The following is a 20,414-nucleotide window of genomic DNA, read 5'->3' as shown; positions in this document are numbered from 1 at the left end:
TATAAAAAAAGACCAACTGGGGGGCAGTCATGGTGCAGTGGTTGGTGCGCGCGCCCCATGTGTGGAGGCTGTCGTCCTCCAAGCGGACTGCCCGGGTTCGAATCCGACCTGTGGCTCCTTCAGTCTTCTACTAAGACAGGGACACAGGACCTGATGTCACTGCATCCCTGGTCTGAAAGGTCATGAATGATAAACTTGAAAATAACATTCCTGTTCACTCCAACTCCCCATACAGACCCACGTCCTTTATGTGGAAAAGTCCACAATCATCAGAAACATGTTTACTGCATATTCATCTGGATGCAGGCGGCTTTCTGTGACTTTTGAAACATGGAAATATTTGCCCCACACAGGGGAGGTTGTATGTACGTCTAGTTGCCTCCATTACCACTTGGCCTCAGTTTTTTTTTTTTATGCCAATCTTTGGGGATTATTAAATAAAATTAGAGTTGTCCTCACTGAGGCAGGCCAGCTGCTGCCTCATTGCTGCCTCAGAGTTCCTGAGAGACCAGTTGTCCACCAGCCCCTTCTTGTGGTCCCCTTCCAGCTTATCAAATGAGTCCTGAAGCCTGGGGACTTCTCTCTGCACACACTGCTTCACCAGTTCCTCCGCTTCCTGCTCAGTGACTGCTGGGGGGGGAAGAGGCTCTTGCATGGAAAACATGGATTAAATCTAGAGCTGTAAAAACGTTCCACAGTCACATTCGCCGGGTGCTGTGATTGGTTGATTTGGAATTCCCTGTGAAACGCTTTTTCATCTTGCCTTACCGTTCCATGGCAATAAAATCTTATTTAATTTGATATTTTCACTTTGACCCTTTCACCTTTCTTCTACATGTTTTAGTCGTCAGAATTCCATGCAGTCATTACTTTGATTACGAGTAATGAAGACAGCTAGTATAGGACTTGTGTAGGTAAATCATCATATCATCATCCATCTTTAAAACACCTGTGGAACCGTTCTTACGCTTTGACTCCTTTGCCTCTTTTGCTAAGCATGTTCTAAATCTGAAGGATTGTTATACTTAACTTTAATTTACACTAAATTCATGAGATGAGCTCCTTTGTAATCACAGTGTCTCCCAGGGACATGCTGATTCCCCTTGATGTTCTTTATGTGCTTTTAAATGTGTCTATACATGATCAAAGAGAACTGAAGTGGTGTTAGAAACGTCTTTATCAAAGGCCCATATTCATGCAAGTTGTATTAAAAAAACAGATTCATGCAATCCCGCGGATTGGTCCAGTTTTACTCGTAACTTATTTGCACATATCACATCCTGTTTGTGAATGTGTAAGCAAGGCGTGTGTGTCTATTACTTTCAGGCTCAGTCTGAGGTCAGACGACTCACTCCAGTGAAAAAGTGACCAATTTACCTCCAAATGCAAATTCCAGCTGTAGCCTCATTGGCAAAATGGTAGCATGTGTATGCGTTTCCTTTAAGGGACAAATTGACGAATCTGTGTGCAGCCACCCACCACCGTCTCCTGATTTCACTGATTAATCAAGTGAATAAAAACGAGGTCTTAATTAAAAGGATCTGGACGTGCTCCCAGCTCAGAAACTGGCAAACGTGTAGCTCCAAAAACCCAACAAAACAAACAGAATAAATGACCACCGTAGAAAAAGGTGAATAATTCACTGTAATGAGGGAACTTAGCAATAATCACTACAGGCATATGTTGTCAAAATGAAGAGAAATAGAAGCTCTCCACAAAAGAAAAGGAACAGCAAAGATAAAAGTGGAGTAATCTCATAATCAAAATCATAACTCAATCGAATAAAAAAAGGTAAACCTAAAAAAAAAAAAAATGCAGAGTGTGTCCTTGACTTGGAGCCATCTGTTGGGACCTCGGAGTCACAGCTTTCATTTTCTTAAGTAACACTAAGTAAGTGACCTCAAAACTCAAGAAATATGACACCGGGTATAAATTATGAATACATGTAGAGTAATCGTTAATAAGAAGAAAGTGGTAGCACTACATTAATCATTGGGATTTAACCTCTAATTCTTACAGCTTTAAGCAGTCGGACTTTAGAGGTAAGCAACCTGCAATATCGCCACACAAGCTTTATATACTATGTATGATAGAAAATGTTCACCCTGCCTCGACTTTAAACTATCCCTCTGTCTCAGAAAACAATAGGTTATCTCATATATTCTAGGAGTAACACATTTTAATCTACTGTTATCTGTTGTAAAAAGTCACACAGTTTTATGTGCTTCCCAGTGATCCGCGAGGACACTGACAGAATATTATCGCTGAGTTTTCTAACAAGACTTGCACAAAAAAAAAAACCTGCATTTCCAACACAAATCACCCACAGTCACCCGAAATAAAATCTATCCTATTCCATCACCCCCCCCCCCCCCCCCCCCATATACATACTATCATGCACAGACATTGTAAGCACAGAGCATGGACTTCAATTAGGAGCCCATTAAAGTTTCGGCTGAAAGGGGGTTGAACCAAAGAAGGCAGAGAAGGGCATTTATTGATGGCGCCCTCACATCTCGTTCTTGCATTAAGCTGATTTTAAAAGCAATTAATACACATGGTCAGGGGAAAGTAATGGAGCACCCTGTGTTCTTAACCTGCTGGACGTTACCCAGCCGAAACCCCGGCCAACACCGCCCTGCTTTGCATTATAAATGACAAGATAAATCTTAATGGATTGAGCATAATCAGCTAGCCATGAAGGCTGACACACACACACACACACACACACACACACACACACTGGGCGGGCGTACGAGTGCTCACACACACTGACACAAACATGGACATACAGACACAAGGGAAATTAAAGGGTTTGAATACGTCTGCATTGATTATTTTAAATTATTAGCCCACCTCTCTTTGGACCTCCAATGCTTTTAGCCTAAGCTTTAACACATTTACAGAGACTTATTGACTATAATTACAACTGAGTCTTGGTAATGGACACATCAATTATGAGTCGCACTTGTCTTTAACCAAGCGTTGCTCAGGGAATCCCAATCGGGGGTCCATTAGCGTCTCTCCTGCTGGTCTGAAGCTCAATCAGTCTTTACCTTCACCTTCACTGAAACTGCGATTACCTGGCTGCATTAGATAGTAGCCTGAACATTAGCATTAGCTGCCAAAGAGGAGGCTGCATCTGCCCACTCAATTGAGTTGGACCTAAAAACAAAAAAAAGGCCTAATAGTGGAGAGGAAACACAGAAATTCCTTTTTGAGAGTTTTTGGGTTTAACTAGATATGTTCACAAGAAACACACAATACTGTTACCCATCAAATGTAACCCAGATATGTGTCTTTTGTACTGTTAACAGGGCCATTACTTTAGCCTCAAAGCATGTGAAGTGAATTATCACTTATTTTTATTTGGGGTCATTGTCCACCACCTATCAAGATCACGACCAAATCCATTGGATGCATCGCATGCATGACAGATATAACAAGGCGAAAACAACGTGAAAAACACACGAGGGAGAGAAAACTGCTTTAAAAAAATTGGATTTCTGTGATCGCAACATGGGTGAAAGTTACCAGCTAACATGACCAACGACATAGGGAAGGTTTTAGACAAGTAGACACTCCCCAGATTTGTACATTGGTGTAAATTTGATTATTACTTTTTTTTTTTTTCATAAAATGATGTTAGAATGGTTGAAGACAATAGTCGTTTAAATATGACGAGAGGTTCATTTAGCTTTGTACAACAAACAGCTGGCAGACATGTCCTTCAGAGGAATCCTTTTTCATATTGTCAGTACATTTCAGAGTTTGTAACTTTTCACTTTTACTTCAGTATCAGACGTTAAATTTGTAGATCTACTTGTGCCGGTCTCTTTTTAACTCAAGTATTTATTTGCAAAGTACTCAAGTAGTTCAGTGCATACTTTGACGTGCACTCTACAGTCCTTAAAGCGTCCGGCCTGGGTTCAAATCCAACCTGTGGCCCCTTTGCTGCATGTCATCCCCCACTCTCTCTCTCCCTGATTTCTGACTATCCACTGTGCTGTCTCTTTAATAAAGGCAAAAAAGCCAAAAAATGTATCTTTAAAGAAATGAATAAGATATGTGTTACTGTATTAATTTATCAAAGAATGGATTAAGATGTGAGTTTCCCTCCTAATACTGTGATGTGATGTAGTATTTGAAAGTCTTTTGATGCTGGAGCTCTATACTTAAGTTCTTTTCTTTTTCAATGGGGTAGATAAAATTAGGAACAATATCTGTGACCTGTTCTTACACAAGTCTGGTGAAAGCAGGGACACCCAGAGAAGAAGAGGAAGCGTGAGAGAGTAAAAAGAATACATACCGGTGTGAGTCCGAATGTGTGCCAGGAAGGCCATGGAGTTGCTGCTCCTGCACACCTTGCCGCAGTATTTGCACACGCTGCCCTGGTTCTCCTCTCGCTCGCGGTTGATCTGCTCGGTGTCCTCCAACACGTACTTGTTGACCTCCCTCAGAAGCTCCTCGTGCTTCTCCTTTATGTGAACGAACAGATCCTGCTCGGACTCGAAGCGGTCCGTGCATTTCACACACTTGAAGCTGGCGCCCCCCTCAGGTAGCTCCTCCACGCTGTTCTGCTCGTTGCGGAGGTGGGCGGCGCTGGTCAAGTGTTGGTGCAGGTTGCTCTCGGTGTAGAACGACTTGCCGCACACCAAGCAGTGGAAGTGTTTGTCCTTGGTCGGATGCTTCATTGAGATGTGCACGTTTAGGCCGCTGATGCCGTCGGCCATGAAGCCGCAGTCCTCGCAGCGGATTCGAGAGCTACTTCCTTTTGCTTCCCCTCCTGCTTTCACCTCTTTGCGTTTGAGCTTTTTAATGTATGCAGAATCGGTAAGAAGGATGCTGTTTGGCATCGGTGTGCCTCCAGTCAAACATACCACAGCAGCCTGGCCTTCTAGAGCCAGACCTTCATGCAGCGCCTGCTCCTGCTCAGCAAGGGCCTTCAAGGATACAATGCAGGCATCAAAGGTAAGGGCTTTGGATATTTGTGTATCTGAATGACAACTTTCCTGTTTTGCATCTCTTATCAGATCTGAGTTTAGTTGTTCACCATCAGCTGGTTTACCACCTTCCTCTTGACTCTCTTGCTGTGCAGACTGATCCACTGCAGGCGGAGATTCTGTTGGGGTCTCCAGGGGTCCAGACAATGCTTCATGTTCAACTGTCTGGTTGGCTGGTTCACCACCACTGGACAATACACTACTCGCTCCTTGGTTCTTATCTTCACTGCAAGCTTCGCTGGTAACAGCATCATCAGGCTCTGTGGTGATAGAGGGGCCAGTTGTATTCTCCATTGCTTGGCTCTCTTCATCCTCAGATTCAGACTCATCACATTCAGGGTTTGAGTTTGATCGCACAAGTTCAATGACCTCCTGCAGCTTCAATGGAAGAGCCAGAGCTCTTTGTCCCTCGGTCCCTGCCGGTTCTAGATATTTCTGGCTCTTCTGTTTGTGCTTCTCTGTGTTGGCATGGCGAGACATTTCCCTGCTGGTTACAGCGTAGTAGTTACATGCTAGACAGACGTACTCAAAATCTTTGGTGTGCTTTCTCTTGATGTGAAGATGGAGTGAAGGGATTGACTGAGCTACAAAGTCACAATGGCTGCAGGCATTAACGGAGTCATAATTGCTTTTTTTCTGTTGTGCGTCCGATTGACTCAGCTCTTCTCCGCTGTTTTCTTTGGAGGCTGTGTCGTCAGATTCCTGCTCTTGATTGGCCATCTCTGGGGCTGTGTTTGGTTCCTGGGCTTCAGTAGCTATGGGTTCCGGCAGTGATTCAACTGCGTCGTGGTTCACCAAGTTCTTATTTGTACACTCTTGCGCACGTTTAATGTGTTTCTTGGTGACGCAGTGACGATCCATGTCACCTTTGGTCACACAGCTGTAGTTGCAAAGAGTACAGCTATATCCGTACTCCTTGCTGTGTTTGCGGCGGACATGGACACTGAGGTTGGTAGCGTTTGACACAACAAGGCCACAGTATCCACAAGTGGTAGTGGACCCATGCTTTGGTCTCCCTCTTTTCTTTTTAGGCGGTGAATGCTCTGAATCTTCCTCCTCGTCCGGCACAGCTTTGGCAGCCTCTGATGCCTCTTCTGTTTCCGGATCTTCTTCCGTCACAGTAGCAGCAACTTCTCCGTCAGCCACTTCAGCTATATCGTCTATAACACCGGCACCATCTCTGCTCACACACTCAACATAGGCTTCAAACTGGGAAAGCTCTGTGTTGTCGTCGTGGGCCCCTTTCTGTTGCTGAGTGTGGCTGTCGGAGGACAGGTGAACGTCCATCCACTCAGAAGTGGCAGAAAAAAAGTCACACAATTTGCAGCGGTGCCACTTTTGGTCCAGGTGTTTCACTCGCGTGTGGCTCTCCAGCAATGCAGGGCTGGAGACTCGAAAATCACAACTGGTACACTTCACCTGAAAGCGGTTGATCGGACGTTTTGCTGCCACTCGTGTTGGAGTGACCTTCATGGTGACGCCAGGGTCCACAGCTTTCTCTTCTTTGTCCGTGTTCTCATCAGTTTCAACTAAAAGACATTTCAAAGGAACACTTTTAGGCTATAAACAAAACATTAGATACTAAATGCAAAGATTGCAAATCAACAGCACTTAGACTTTCAGTCTAGTTTTTAAAAACTAACTAAATGCATAGTATTTTTTGATGTCTTGTTTTTCATGTGCCTAAATGGTATTTGTTATTTTTTTGTGTGGTGTCTTGTCTTGTCTGTGTTTGCAATTGCTGATGTGACGGTGTAATTTCCTGCAAAGTATTAATAAAGTACCCATCTACCATCTACATCAGACTAGGACTAATGTAAATATATATTACATATAATTTATTTTAAATGCTTGTAAGTGATAAACATGTTGCGAGTCAGACGTGAAAATGTCTATCAGAATTTCAATGCATCATTTCTCTTTCCCACATGTATTGAACTATCTGATGGGTACGTCAATTATTATCCTGATAAGAGCATTCACAATAAACATATTGCAAAAGACATACATTAACAATAAATAATGAAAACTATTTTATGTAAACAACTTTCTCGTTCAGTATGTGGACATTTGACCTATTAGCGGGAGATCTGAGTATAATTTCAATGAATTTAAACTGTTTTGATGCTGTCAGAGATGAAGTCAGAGATAGCTATTGGCTACCCTCAGATTATTTGGTGCCAATCCAGGGTGGAAATAAAACTGCTTTCTGGATTCATTTTGGATACTCGAGAACATTTCAAAACTCCCAAAGTATGTAAAACAGTATGAACCGAAGATGAACATAGAAACTAGGAGTTTTAGCAAATTGCCCTCTTAATTTCCTATCTCATTAATACCACTTATGTCATTATCACAAAATTGAACCAGGTTATCACACATTGTATATTCTTCTCATTTCATGCTGACACTACCTAACATCAACTCAGCCCGAGGCTGGATTTCACTTTGACTGAACTGGAGAATAGATCATACTCACATGTGAATGGGGTGTCTTTGGTGTGGTATCTCTGGACATGTACCTCCAAGGGGGCCTTGTCTCTAAACTCTTGCCCACAGTAGTTGCAGGAATATATCAATTTAGGTTTTGGGGTTCTCTTGCTTAATCTTCTTTCTTGGGTTGGGCTCACCTCCTCTTGTTCTGCCTGCTGTTTGTCTATTACAGTTTCCTTTTCTGCAATAATCTGTGTGTTCATGTTGTGGTCATTGGATGCTGATTTCTGCTTAACAAGCTCAGACTGTTGGTTTTGTTTAACTTCAGCAGCACTTTCTGTTTCCATGTCTACTTCCTGTTGAGCTTCAGGTGGACTGGCATCATTTTTCTCAGCTGGCCTTGCAGCTCTGTTGGTATTCTTTGAGTTTTTTCCATGCTTTCTAGCAAAGTGAATCTTCAGTGATCTTGGACATTTGGCTAAGAAGCCACAGACAGAGCAAAGGCTGTCACCATCTTCAGGTACAGAGTCTGGCTGCTGCCCCTCAGTGACTTCCTCCTCTGCTTTATCAGTCTTGGCAGTCAAACTGGGTGAATCTTTTTTAGTTTCCTCCATTTCCACATCATCTGACTGCACCTTTCCACCGCTGTCATCTTCAGGCACTTTGTCCTTGATTTCCTTCTTTCCTGATATCAATGTTTTATCCATATCATATCCTGTTATGAAACAGTGTTGATGATCTCTTTCATTGAAGCCAAATCAGACTCCTAGAAAAAGAAAATACATATTTTTCATCTCAAATTATTTTTAAACAAACTTCACTCAATCAAAGAAAACTCTGGAAACAAGAGGACATTTGCCACATACTGGGAAGTTAACTACAAGCTTCAGAAAAGTGACCAGTTCTTCAATTCTTCAACAACTCTCTGACTATACATAGGTAAATGTCGCCATCTAGTGCTTCCAAACTCAAATTGTTAGCTTAAACCATGGCATTATGAGCCGGCTGTTACTGCTTATTAAATGAGAAGGAAAAAAGTCTTAAGTAACAGTCACACATTTAATGGTGCACAGATAATGTCCATTCCGGTTTCCGATTCATTACCAAATGCATGTAAACATGATTCAGCATACAGCCATCACCCCTATTAGGACAGTAATGGTATGTTGAGTCTAGCTTTAAATGTAATTACAAATAACCAGATTTCTAAAGCTTCAGCAATCTTCTATTTTCTGCATATGGAAAATGTTAATTTTCTTTTTCTTTACACATTGGCTTAAAATGAATGAAAGTGAGTTTTGTTAGACTTAAATGCTTCCATTTCTACCATCACACTTGATTGTGTTAAATTAAATTGGGTATCTTATTTGGTAATAAGCTCTATTCTTGCCTCACTCTTATTCGTGTAAATATTTCTTGTACTTGTTTCTTGATATCCTTCTTACATTCCTATTCTATTTGATTAATATTAGATTGTATATAACTATATTTCTACTGCTATTAGGTAAACAAATATATATATAGAGATATAGTGCAACTTCACTTATTTGCACTATATCTCTATATTTATATTTGTTTACCTAATCAGTCACTGCAGAACAATAACTATATATTCTTTCAGTCACCACAACTGTCTATTTATTTATTATTATTATCATTCATTCACTGAACAGCAATTTCCCTGGTCACTTATTGCATATTTCTCTTTCATATCACCACAAATACATATTTTTGTTGTTTTTTGTATGTTGTTGTTTTTGTAAACGCTGCTGTTTAGGATTGCTGCTAACAAAGTTTTGTTGTGTCCCTGTATACAATGATAATAAAGATTCTATCTATATTGTGTTTTAGAGAAACTGTAATGAAAAAATGTCCCTCTAGGATTAATAAAGTATTCATGATCTGATTTAAACAACTACTATGTTTAGGCCTACTGCTAACAGTAACAGTACCTGAACCCATAATAAACCATGAGTTCTGGTATTCAATGAAGTATCGTAAAGATCAACAGGAATGCACTTTTACTTTATTTCAATGTAGATCAACTTTTTATTATGCTCAATACCGCCATCCACTGTACATTTTGGTGGGTTTACACTTCATGATTGACAAAAGCACAACAGTACCATGTTGTAGTAGTATGTTTGTTCTGTTGTTAACGTTCAAATGTCTGCAGACAATGAGGAGTGGCTTAAAGGTGAATTATGAACTGTTGTATGTTTTCAGGTTGTTAATTGCAGATTATGAATCGCTTTCCTTCTTCAGACAACAGCTACCACAACAGCTTTTTCCCTGCTGCCGTGAGACTTGTAGCACAGGACATTAAGATGGGAAGGAAGTACTTCACCCCACACCTCACAGACTAAATGGACAGCTGACCACCTCACAGTGCAATACAACTGTGCAATATTAACCTTAAAAACAAATTATATAATGTGAAAAATATAAATAACCTTAGGTGCAATAAGAGATAATAAGTGCAATAAGAAAACATATTTATATTTTCATTTCATTGTACAGTGTTCCCCTTTGTTATATTTTTGTACTATATATTTTCTTTAATACAGTGTATAACTAATGTACTGTTTATTTTAAATCACTTAGCTGTTACTACAACTTATTTATTTTTACTTTTTTTGTACTTTTCTACTCTTTACTTTATAATGCTATTCTATTTTATATATAATTTTTTACTTTTTTTGTAGAAGCTGACTCAGGGAGAAACGCACAAGAATTCCAATGTACCTGTCCTGTCCTGTACCTGTGCAAATGGCAATAAACATCTATTCTATTCTCGCAGTCTCCTATCTTTCTCTCGGTGTACCTGTTGTTAGGCAGGTGCTTTCCTTTCTGTTCATCTACACTAGCTTTAAAGTAATGTTATGTTAGCAGAACGGTGTCCAGGCTGCATGTTAGAAACAGAACCGGCAACGCCAATCTCCCGTTACCGTGTAAAACACAGCATGAAAACTCGTTTCGAGGCGGTAAATATCTTGAATCGGCGGGTAAAGAAGAATAAGTTAAGTTGTTGTGGATACCGCTGCTGGAAATTGCGGCTTACATGCTAACTAGCATCATGCTCCCCCCAACTGTACTTTGAGGGACACAGAGCGCGTCCAATAAAAGTGCTACATCAGCATCGTAGTCCAATCACATCGAGGCAAAGGCGGGGCTTAAATCGCTCTTTGGTTTGGAAAACGACGGCGGCACAGAGGCCCAAAAAGGAGGCTAACATCGACCTTCTATAACAGTGCTATATGATGCAGAATCACAGCTTGAAAACACAAAATAGAACCATGTATCGTTTCTCTAAGCCCATCTTGATAAATGAAGTGCTAAAATTTTCAAAATAATATTGGATTTACCTCTTGTTATACGACTCTTTCCACCGTCCGCGCTTTTTGCTGCTAGACACAAATGGCGTACCGTAGCATGAGCCATGCGTCACACGAGAAGGCGGGGTCTCTGATCGCGGGTTGTCGTTTTTTCTAACTCAGCTGATTGGATCACATGACGCATTCAATTTCCGTGGGGGAAAAAAACAACAACAACTGCACAAGCCAAGTAGCCTAGCTATATACTAAACAGTGAAATTGGCATTTTTTAGGTCTTAGACTGATCCAATCTTATTCTTTTTTATTTTTAAGTATGATCCGCATCTGAACCCTTAAAACGCACCCAGTAGACCTAATGCAGATTGCCTACTGGGTGCATCAGAGTGTGCTGACAGATGGAGCATCATCATATTAGTCTATATTAATAGGCTAAAATAAGCTTTGTTATAGTTTTAATATATAGCCTAAACTACTGCATATTTAATAGGCTGTTACTAATATTTCTAACTGTTGTATTTAGATTTTTTTTATGTGGAACCCTGGAAGAAAAGCTATGTTCTAGTCAAGGTTACAGCTAATAGGGAACCTAACAAATAAACAAATCCATACCATATCCTGTTATATGACATGTTACTACAGTAAGACACAAGCCACTAATGCCATTGTAGGTAGACACGTAAGTTTAGTAAGTTTAGTGCGCACACATTTCCTCTTTCTAAGGTCACCACAATGTCAGCACATGTCATACTATCAATATAATTGTCCGTGTGTGCAGTTTTGCAGTATGTAGAACACTGTCTTTATTTCAATCCTGCCAAAAAATAAATTGTGATCAACTTTTTATTAAAATTCTTACATAAGATGCTTGTACACAAGAGCTTCAAGGACATAGACAGCATCATCAAACAAACACACTATTTACAGATCGCCATTGCCTTAATGAAGAAAATGATACATAAAAATTGAGACAAGTACAAAATGAATGAATAATAATTAGATATGCATGTACACATATATATATATATACACCCATACACAAAATAATACCTATACAGACACACCTCCATGACACAAAACAAACAAAAAAAAAAAAATCAAGTATAATTTCATACAGAGATATAGACAATGTGTAGGTTTTACATTTTGTTAATGTACCGGTTATATTTGTTCAAGAAAAAGTGGATCTGAAAGAAATCCCAAGCCTGTAAAGTGGATGCCTGTGCCTTGTGAATCACAGCTAATGATAATCCTGCCAAAGTTTGAAGAAATACAGTAATCTAGTTGTTGTTGAGAGATGTAAGTGTTTTGGCTTCCTTAATGAAATTTCCTGTACCTTTCCCAACATTTTTAAAATGTGCAAGTGTATTTTTAATTATTGTAGCCTATTAATTCAAAGTAGGTTCATCATGTTGTCTCCACAGTGTGTTTTTTTTTTCAACTGGTCAGTCAGTGATGAATCACTACTTCCATTTGACATCCTGTGTAAGCTCCATGTAGAGACTGAAGATGGATTAATGCACGGGCATTAATTGATTAAGTAGTCTGACAGGTCAGGAGGTGATAAATGATACCTTCTGCGGTGAATACACAGTTTACTTTGCAATAATTTTCTTTAATTCATCACAGTCAAAATTATATGACATGGATGGTTGGAAACACATGCACCTCCTCCCTCACCCACCCATTTTTCATTAGGATTCATCATTCATTTTTCTCCATTAGTTGTCTATTTAAACAGAGGAGACTGGTTTAAGTGGACACAGCCTCAGCCCACTCTCTTTTTCTGGCTCATGTTTCTTAAGTTTTGCTGTGAAATCAGAAGACCTTTTTTCTAGTTATTTGATTCCAGTCAATCAACCATGTCAACAATTATCAGACCCATGGAGAAAAGGGAAGTGGGAAGGGATATAAAACATGATTCTAGTTATTAATTAGTGACCTGATACTGACTTTATAGTGTTCTTTTTTTCCTTGTAAGTTAAAGTAATACCCTCAACTATACTTTACGTCTCAGTTAAAATACAGTTTTTTATTGCCTATATGTTCACTGAAGGTGCAGTCGGCCCATATAACACCTTTTCTAGCCTATATACATTAAATATCTGCATATTAAATGGTCTTGAATTGTAAATGGACTTTTGCTTTTCTAGTCTTCTGACTACTCAAAGCGCTTTTACACAGCATACCACACTGATGGCTGAGGTTGTAGTGAGACTATCAGAAGTTACTAAACCCATTCATACGACACCAACAAAGCAGCGGGAGCAACTTGGGGTTAAATGTCTTGTCCAAGGACATATCAGACATGTTGCTGTAGAAGCAGAATCTGGGGCTCAAGCCTCCGACCGACTCTACCAACTGAGCCACAGCCGCCCTTTGTCTTAACAAGGCCTTGACAAGATAGGCAACACTTTTTATACTGTAAACTTTTCTAAATAATGAAAGTGGTCTTGATATCCACAGTCACAGCAATATTATGATAAATAGTAGCTATCCTGTAAGACATCTTTTTAAACGATGCTGTGCATCAGATTTACAGACGTATAGTGTATGGTTATATTTATGTATTCTTTATATATGTGATATCTTGTGAAGTGTCCACACTAAAGCATTTTTAAAAAAATATATTCTCTGTTGTTTTAGATAATTTACTTCCTGTATATTCTTTGTCTGATGACATCAATCAATCAAACTTTATTTATATAGCACCTTTCAGACAAATTAAATTGCAGTTCAAAGTGCTTTACAAGAATGCAGAAAAGTTATTGACAAAAAAAGTAGTTTATAAAATCATTGATAAAATCATTGAGAGACTAATGCACACCAATAAGAATTAAAAAATATTTATAAAAATGAAAATACAACACAAAAGCAACAAGATATTAAAATGAATACATAGGAGAAGAATATTTAAAATTGTAGTAGGATAAAAAAGACAATAATAATACAATAATGTTAAGATTTGAATTGATATAAAGCACTATATAAAAGCCAGACTGAATAAATGAGTTTTAAGACTGCGTTTAAAAATAAATATATAAATACGATTACATTGCTTCTGTTGCACAGCTAACTAGTAACTGTATTTAATTGTGAGCTGCTCCTGTAAAAACAAATAAAATTTGTAATCTTTGTGACTGTCTGGACAATAACAAATTGTCTGAAAATTGAATGAATTTCAGTGTTTTTTAAAAAGACTCTGAAGTACCAAGTTGAGGTTCGGAGTGTTAAGTGTCTGCACACACCTGGTCCACTCACACAGGTGTTTTCAATATACCTAATCAGTCCTCTCCTCAGGACTGTGCTAGTGTTTGAGTGGCCTTTTTCCAACAGCAGACTTTTGGGCTTGTCATAGCACTAAAATCACGTGTTAATCAGAACATTAACAAAAGCTCTGTTGTATGGCATGTATCAGTGTCAGCATGCAGGAAACTAGGACCCTGAAATTAAAGTAGCTTAATACAATTCAGCAATCAATTCTTTAAGTCATAATATAAAAATATTATTCTACATGCCCTGACTCAACGTTATTCACCGCATGAAAACACACCTGTATTATTCAAGGGTTCAGTTAACTGATGGACTCAACTAATGAAACCCTTTCCTCTGGATTGTTGTTGCTGAGCAATGGCAACAAGTTATATTAAATCATAGTTTGAAAAATGTTTATGCCGTAAAGAGTCAAATGTTGCAGAGGTCGTTATCCCAAAGATATAGAAATCATTCAGAAAATGAAGTGGTGGCTTGCAGGCAACACCAATACACAAGCCGACTTGAACAGTACTGTGTACTTACTGCATCAGAGTGTTCAAGCTATGTGATTGCTCTTTCTAGGTTGGAATATTGTATCATTGAAGACAATATTACTAATAGAACTTTGTCACTAAAATGTCGATTGCAGTTTTCTGATTTACTGAGGCAGTGGGCTCCTGACCTGCATCTGGTATGAGACTTCAGGTGAACTCTACCAGTGAAGGAGGCTGTTGAGAATATTTAAGAGGAGTGGTTTCTCTGAGTTATCTTGGCTCTGAAAGATTATAGTTCAGTGAATATGATCACTTTGTCCAACGCCACCTTGAAAACTTCTTTATCACTACTCAAAATGTTGCTCATGATATTTAATCTGAAGCATTTATCAACAAAATTAAATAGAATACCTGTATTGTCACAGCACACCATACAACATTTGCTGTGCATCTCTAAGACTAAAGGGGATCCATTGTTTACACAAATATAAGCCCAAATCAAAGACTATGAACCCAGGGCACACATTGCAGCTAACTAGCAGGTCTGAGTGTAGCTGGTTGTGGTGTGGACAACACATTGGCACACATAAAAGAGGTACTTATTTCACAGTTTAATAAGGGTTAAATTCAAGCTGGATGACAACAATTCAAAACATTCAGTCACTTGTTTTTTGCATGAGTGAGGGAGATATCTTTTATTTTAAAGTAGCAAAACAGCATTATAATAATATACTTTACAATTAATATCTTTATTTGTATAGCACCTTTAAAAACAGAAGTTTTCAAAGTGCTTTGAGAGACAAAACAAAGGCAGGAACTTGTGACACAAATCCGCAGTAAGGCCAAACTAAAATAATTCTACAAAATATAATAAATGCTAATGTGAGTAATAAGAAAATATGCAATAGACAGGTTTCAAAAGGCAGTTAAGGTTATAAAGCAATACATTTAAAGAAAAAATTCAAATAAGAAAAGTCAAGCTGATGGCAATGATATAGGCCTAAAGGTAAAGAAAACGGGTAATAAAAACAGAAATAGGTGTGAAATCAAAGAAAGCTGGTGAACGTATAAAAGCAGCAGAGCACAGAAAAGTTAAACATTAGAGGAAGGATTAAAGAATGGATATGAAGATTTAGAGCAATACAGGAAAGGGTATAAGGAGCAGTAAAATTAATAAAGGGTTAGATTAATGAAAATATTTATAGGGGGAAATCACAAAAAAAAAGTGAGTGTGTAAACATTTGTTTTAAGCTGTGATTTAAAAGATGTAACTGAAGTCCAGCATTCAAAATGTCTCTTAAACATAAGAATCAATCAAAAAAAGAGGCGATGCAGTCACTGCTGCAATATTGGAATCGCTCTTCACGCTAATATTTTGTAGCACAGCTTGTAAACAGCACAGAGAAAAGAAATCAGCTACAAACTTGTGTGGTTTAAGGGTAATTCAGCTGCCTCACAGGAAATGGATCAAAGCCCAGGACTGTAAAGACAAACAAACATTTAACTTGTATGGTACTTAAACATAATCAGTAGTCATGGTGGTATCACCTTTGTTTAAATGAAGAAAGAAAAAAAGAACAGTATATAATAATGTGCATTTATTTAATGTTAAACTCTTATGTTCCAGTCACTTACCTTTGTTGTGTCTCTTCTGTGTTCAGTCTAAAAGAGTCCCCAAGAAATTTGAACACAAATATAAAGGTTCCAGGAGATAACATTTAGTAATTGGTGAAGAGGGGTTTTGTGTTCTTCAAACTACTGTTTAGGTTTTCTAAAAATTCCAGCATTTTTTGTGACATAATTAAAGGGCATGCAGACGATGGTACAGTAGAATACATCTATCATCGTGTATTTCATCGATCGGTGTCGTGTGCTGAGTTAAGTGTAAAAAAAAGTTTCCCTACACTGTGGAGTGCCTTGACTGTGGGAGGGTGTATAAGGCTGCCAGTTTGTACAAACCAGTTTTGCCAAAAGGATGGCATTAACTGCAGGAAGACCCAGATGATGAGACATGAGCATCAGCTGATCAGTGGGGAATAGCGAACTCTGGGGAAAATGCTGGATTATACCCACAAATCCAACAGATTGACCAAGACATCTAACTTCAAGAATAAAGAAAAGGCAAGCAGAATCATGCTAATTCAACTGCAGGTGAACACAATGGAAAATAATCACAGATGTAGGGTGTGGGGAACTGGAGACGGAGCAACTTAAGAGTGATGGGAATGGTGACCTGAAAGAAGGGACGAGTCCCAACAAAAACCTCTAGTCTGCAGAGACAGAAGCTGCTCCACCTGAAGCTGTTTGAGCTGTCTGCAGCAGTCATCAGAAGGTTTCAGACCATGGACAATATTCAAGGAGACAACCTACGTGGGTTCTGGTTGATTCTGAAACGTTTCCTGAGGATGGAGTAACTGAGCCTTGTATACAGAAGAAGCAGCTCTGGATTGAGGATTGAGCAGATACATCACCCTAGGGTGGGATACAATGGAGAGGTAAGTCCACTGGGGGTGAACAGGGTTCTGTTCAGGCTCAGTGAGGATGTGTTTCAAGTTTAAGGGTTACTTATATTAGATAATACTAAACCTTGAAATGCTAAATCAACAGATCTATGATGATACCTGTCTAAGTAAAGTCAGTAATTTTCTCACCTACCAAAAGACAAAACAATCTTCCTTTTGTCTAGTTCCAAGGCAAACTGCAAAACACTTGCTATGGTGTGGTAAAGTGTGGTATGCTTTACATTTTGTTTATCGCTGAAACATCGCATCCCATATGCGCCTCCAGAGGCAGTTAGTTTTCCTGCCTTTACTTTTGTAGATAAAGATAAAGATAAACTTTATTGATCCCCCATGGGGGAAATTTGTGCATTATAGCAGCTCAAGAAAACAGGGGACGGGAATATAATTATTAAAAATAAAAATAGAAGTTAAAAATCAATATATTTACATCAGTTAAATAAAAAAATACAATAATGTAAAATGACACAGTAACTACACTGGAAAGAGTTATTGTTATTATAAAAAACACACACAGTGTGTAGCATGAGGTGGTGATGCTGTTAAAGAGTCTGATTAAACAGTCTGACTGCAGATGGGATGAACGACCTGCGGTAGCGCTCTGTCTTGCAGGGTGGGTGTCTGAGTCTGCTGCTGAAGGAGCTGCTCAGGGCCCCCACAGTGTCATGCAGGGGGTGAGAGGGGTTGTCCATGATGGATGTCAGCTTCACTAACATCCTCCTCTCACCCACCTCCTCTACAGAGTCCAGAGGACAGTCCAAGACAGAACTGGCCCTCCTGACCAGTCTGTTCAGTCTCTTCCTGTCTCTCTCTGTGCTCCCTCCTCCCCAGCAGACCACTGCATAGAAAAGTGCAGACGCCACCACAGTGTCATAAAAAGTGCGTAGCAGAGTCCTGCACACTCCAAAGGACTTCAGTCGTCTCAGCAGGTGTAGTCGACATTGGCCCTTCTTGTACAGGACGTTGGTGTTGTGTGACCAGTCCAGTTTATTGTTGAGGTGAAATACTGTCAACTATAGACTGTTTATATATAAACAGCTCTGTTTTGGTTCCTCAACTTTTTATTTTTTCTATTCTTTTATTTAATTGTGCACTGTGTGAATGGTGTGCTCTTTTTTTGCTATCCTTGCTCTTTGCTGCTGTAACACTGTGCATTTCTCTGTTGTGGGATGAATAAAGGTTTATCTTATCTTATCCTATATGACAGTAAGCCTTCTACCTTTGAACAGTATGAAGTTCAAATCTTTGCCAGTTTGCAACCAGAGTCTGCGCTGTAGGGATTTGTACGAAGGGCCACAGTATAAAGATAAAGATAAAGATAAAGATAAAGATAAACTTTATTGATCCCCCGTGGGGGAAATTTGTGATGTCATGTCATTTGTATTGATGTCATGATTGCTTCCGTTAACAAAATACACATTTACTCTAAAAGATAAATCGGCAAAAATCCAGTCCAAAGCGGAACAGACTCTTTGGGTCGGTTTGAAACAGACACTTATTATGAAAGTTCATTATGTTTTCATAGTGTTTCTGTTGCACTCCTCGATTAAGTGCACACAGTGCCAAGGGATCCATATTCGTCAACGAAGCTGTCAAGTCATCATTTTATAGCGTTTTATAGCATCAAATAGCTAATTGAAAAGAAACTTGATAGAACAAAGGCGACCTGAACACAATTTGCATGATGATAAGAATCATGATGAAACCATGTTTGAGAATAAATGTATCTGATGTGCAATTTGATTACAGTTTCACCCCTGTCCCGTCTTTTAACTTAGAGGAGGCCAGGCTTATGTCCTATACTGCAGCCAGTCAGCAGGGGGCGCTCTAAAACATTGGGCTTCACTTGAGGTGACCTATTCTGCTGTCCATTCTTTAAACAGTCTGTGCTGTCAACCAAGTACATTATTCAAATGCATTATCATGTCCTGTTAAAGTCAACACAAAGGTTTTATATTCCCTTCTTCTTACATACAATATTTACTGAATGGGATCTCTGGGGGATCCAAGAACAAACTACTGCTACAAGAGAAATCACAGAATTTTTTTTACAATAACTTTTCCTGAAATATTCTAAATTGTTTAACTTAAAATAAGTTTTGAATCAATAAGTTGTAAAAATACATATCATTTTGAGAAAGTGACAGTTTACTTGCATATTCTGTAAAACAAAACTGTGGAAATCAATGTCAGTCCCCCTAAAGAGAGTTTCCCTCTTACCGTGAACATAATGTCAAACAATAAATTAGGACCCATATGATATGATATATAATCATTGGGAACCAAACAATTTAAATACCCACAAACATTTTAATGATAGGAAAAATCACCTTTGAGATATGACTTAAGTATACCTGCAGAGCCTCATGTTGCCTATAGGATCAAAATTAAATTCATGCCATGAAGAGAGAGTCATATTTTGTGAACGCAGCCCAAAAAAATGCCCAAAAGGCTCAGTTAATCTGTCAGAGTCCTTAATCTGAACAAGTTCCATTTGGCTTCAGACTCACTTCTCCCCACAAGAGGGGGCAATCTGCACACATATCACACTTCAGCTGTCTTCAGCCACAGCTGCACAGTGTGTGTTTGTAGGCGCTGCTATGGCAACCGTCTGAGACACGGCTCCAACAAAACTTTCTCACTGGATGAGGAGACTCCTGCCAGACAGTGATAATACTGTGATAGTGTTTCAGGGAAAAGAAGTAAAAGGAAGAAAGAAAAAACACACACAAACACACTCAGAGGACAGTGATACCAAGTAAGGCTATGTCTGAATTTACAGCCACAATGAAAGTTAAAATAGACATTTTTACTGAAGGGTTTACAGGAACAGCCTCATGCTCATCTGAATTTTTAGTTAACCAACCACAGAAAAACCTCATGTTTGTCATAAAGGGCTTAAAATACTATCTTATGTGTAAATGCATTATGTGTGGAAACAAATCACAGAACTAACTGCAATCAGCTTGTTTAAATAAAACACAAACTTCTCTCATTAAGTTGTGACTCATAAGAGCTCTGAATTTGTTGCCATGTAGGCCCATGTCAAAATAAACTTTCCTCCTTGTTGCAGTGTTAAAGAAACAAAAAGCCATGTTGGTAGCCGTGCATGAAAGTTGCTCCCTTCAGGATACTTTTTTCTTTTTAATTATCTCTGTGTTGGAGCTCCAAACATAGCAGCCAGCAATGGCTCTGGTGCAGATTTGACAGCACAATCAACATCTGCATCATCTTAATATTGGTGTTTACTGCATGGAGTTTATGTGAATCTGCAACTTATCACAATACACTTTGATGTGCAATAGATACCCTGTTTTAATCTGCAGTGCCTGGACTCTTGTTCTCCTGTTTACAAGAAGGAGCCTTGTAAAACCTTTG

General features: G+C 39.0%; 1 protein-coding gene across 1 annotated transcript in view; it reads right to left on the bottom strand.

Moving 5' to 3' along the window:
* The window catches only part of znf407 (zinc finger protein 407), a 158,791-nt gene extending 147,883 nt beyond the window's left edge, over nt 1–10,908 (bottom strand). Inside the window, exons 1-3 of the mRNA XM_061051142.1 lie at nt 10,802–10,908; nt 7,483–8,202; nt 4,310–6,532 (exon numbers count right to left, since the gene is read on the bottom strand). Of these exons, the coding sequence (XP_060907125.1) occupies nt 4,310–6,532; nt 7,483–8,143 (2,884 nt within the window). The 5' untranslated portion in view covers nt 8,144–8,202; nt 10,802–10,908. The remainder of the gene's footprint in view (nt 1–4,309; nt 6,533–7,482; nt 8,203–10,801) is intronic.
* Nucleotides 10,909–20,414: the final 9,506 nt, after the last annotated feature.

The sequence above is a fragment of the Labrus mixtus genome, chromosome 11, assembly GCF_963584025.1.
Source record: "Labrus mixtus chromosome 11, fLabMix1.1, whole genome shotgun sequence".
Classification (NCBI taxonomy): Eukaryota; Metazoa; Chordata; class Actinopteri; order Labriformes; family Labridae; genus Labrus; species Labrus mixtus.
This window is presented reverse-complemented; position numbering and strand designations above follow the sequence as displayed.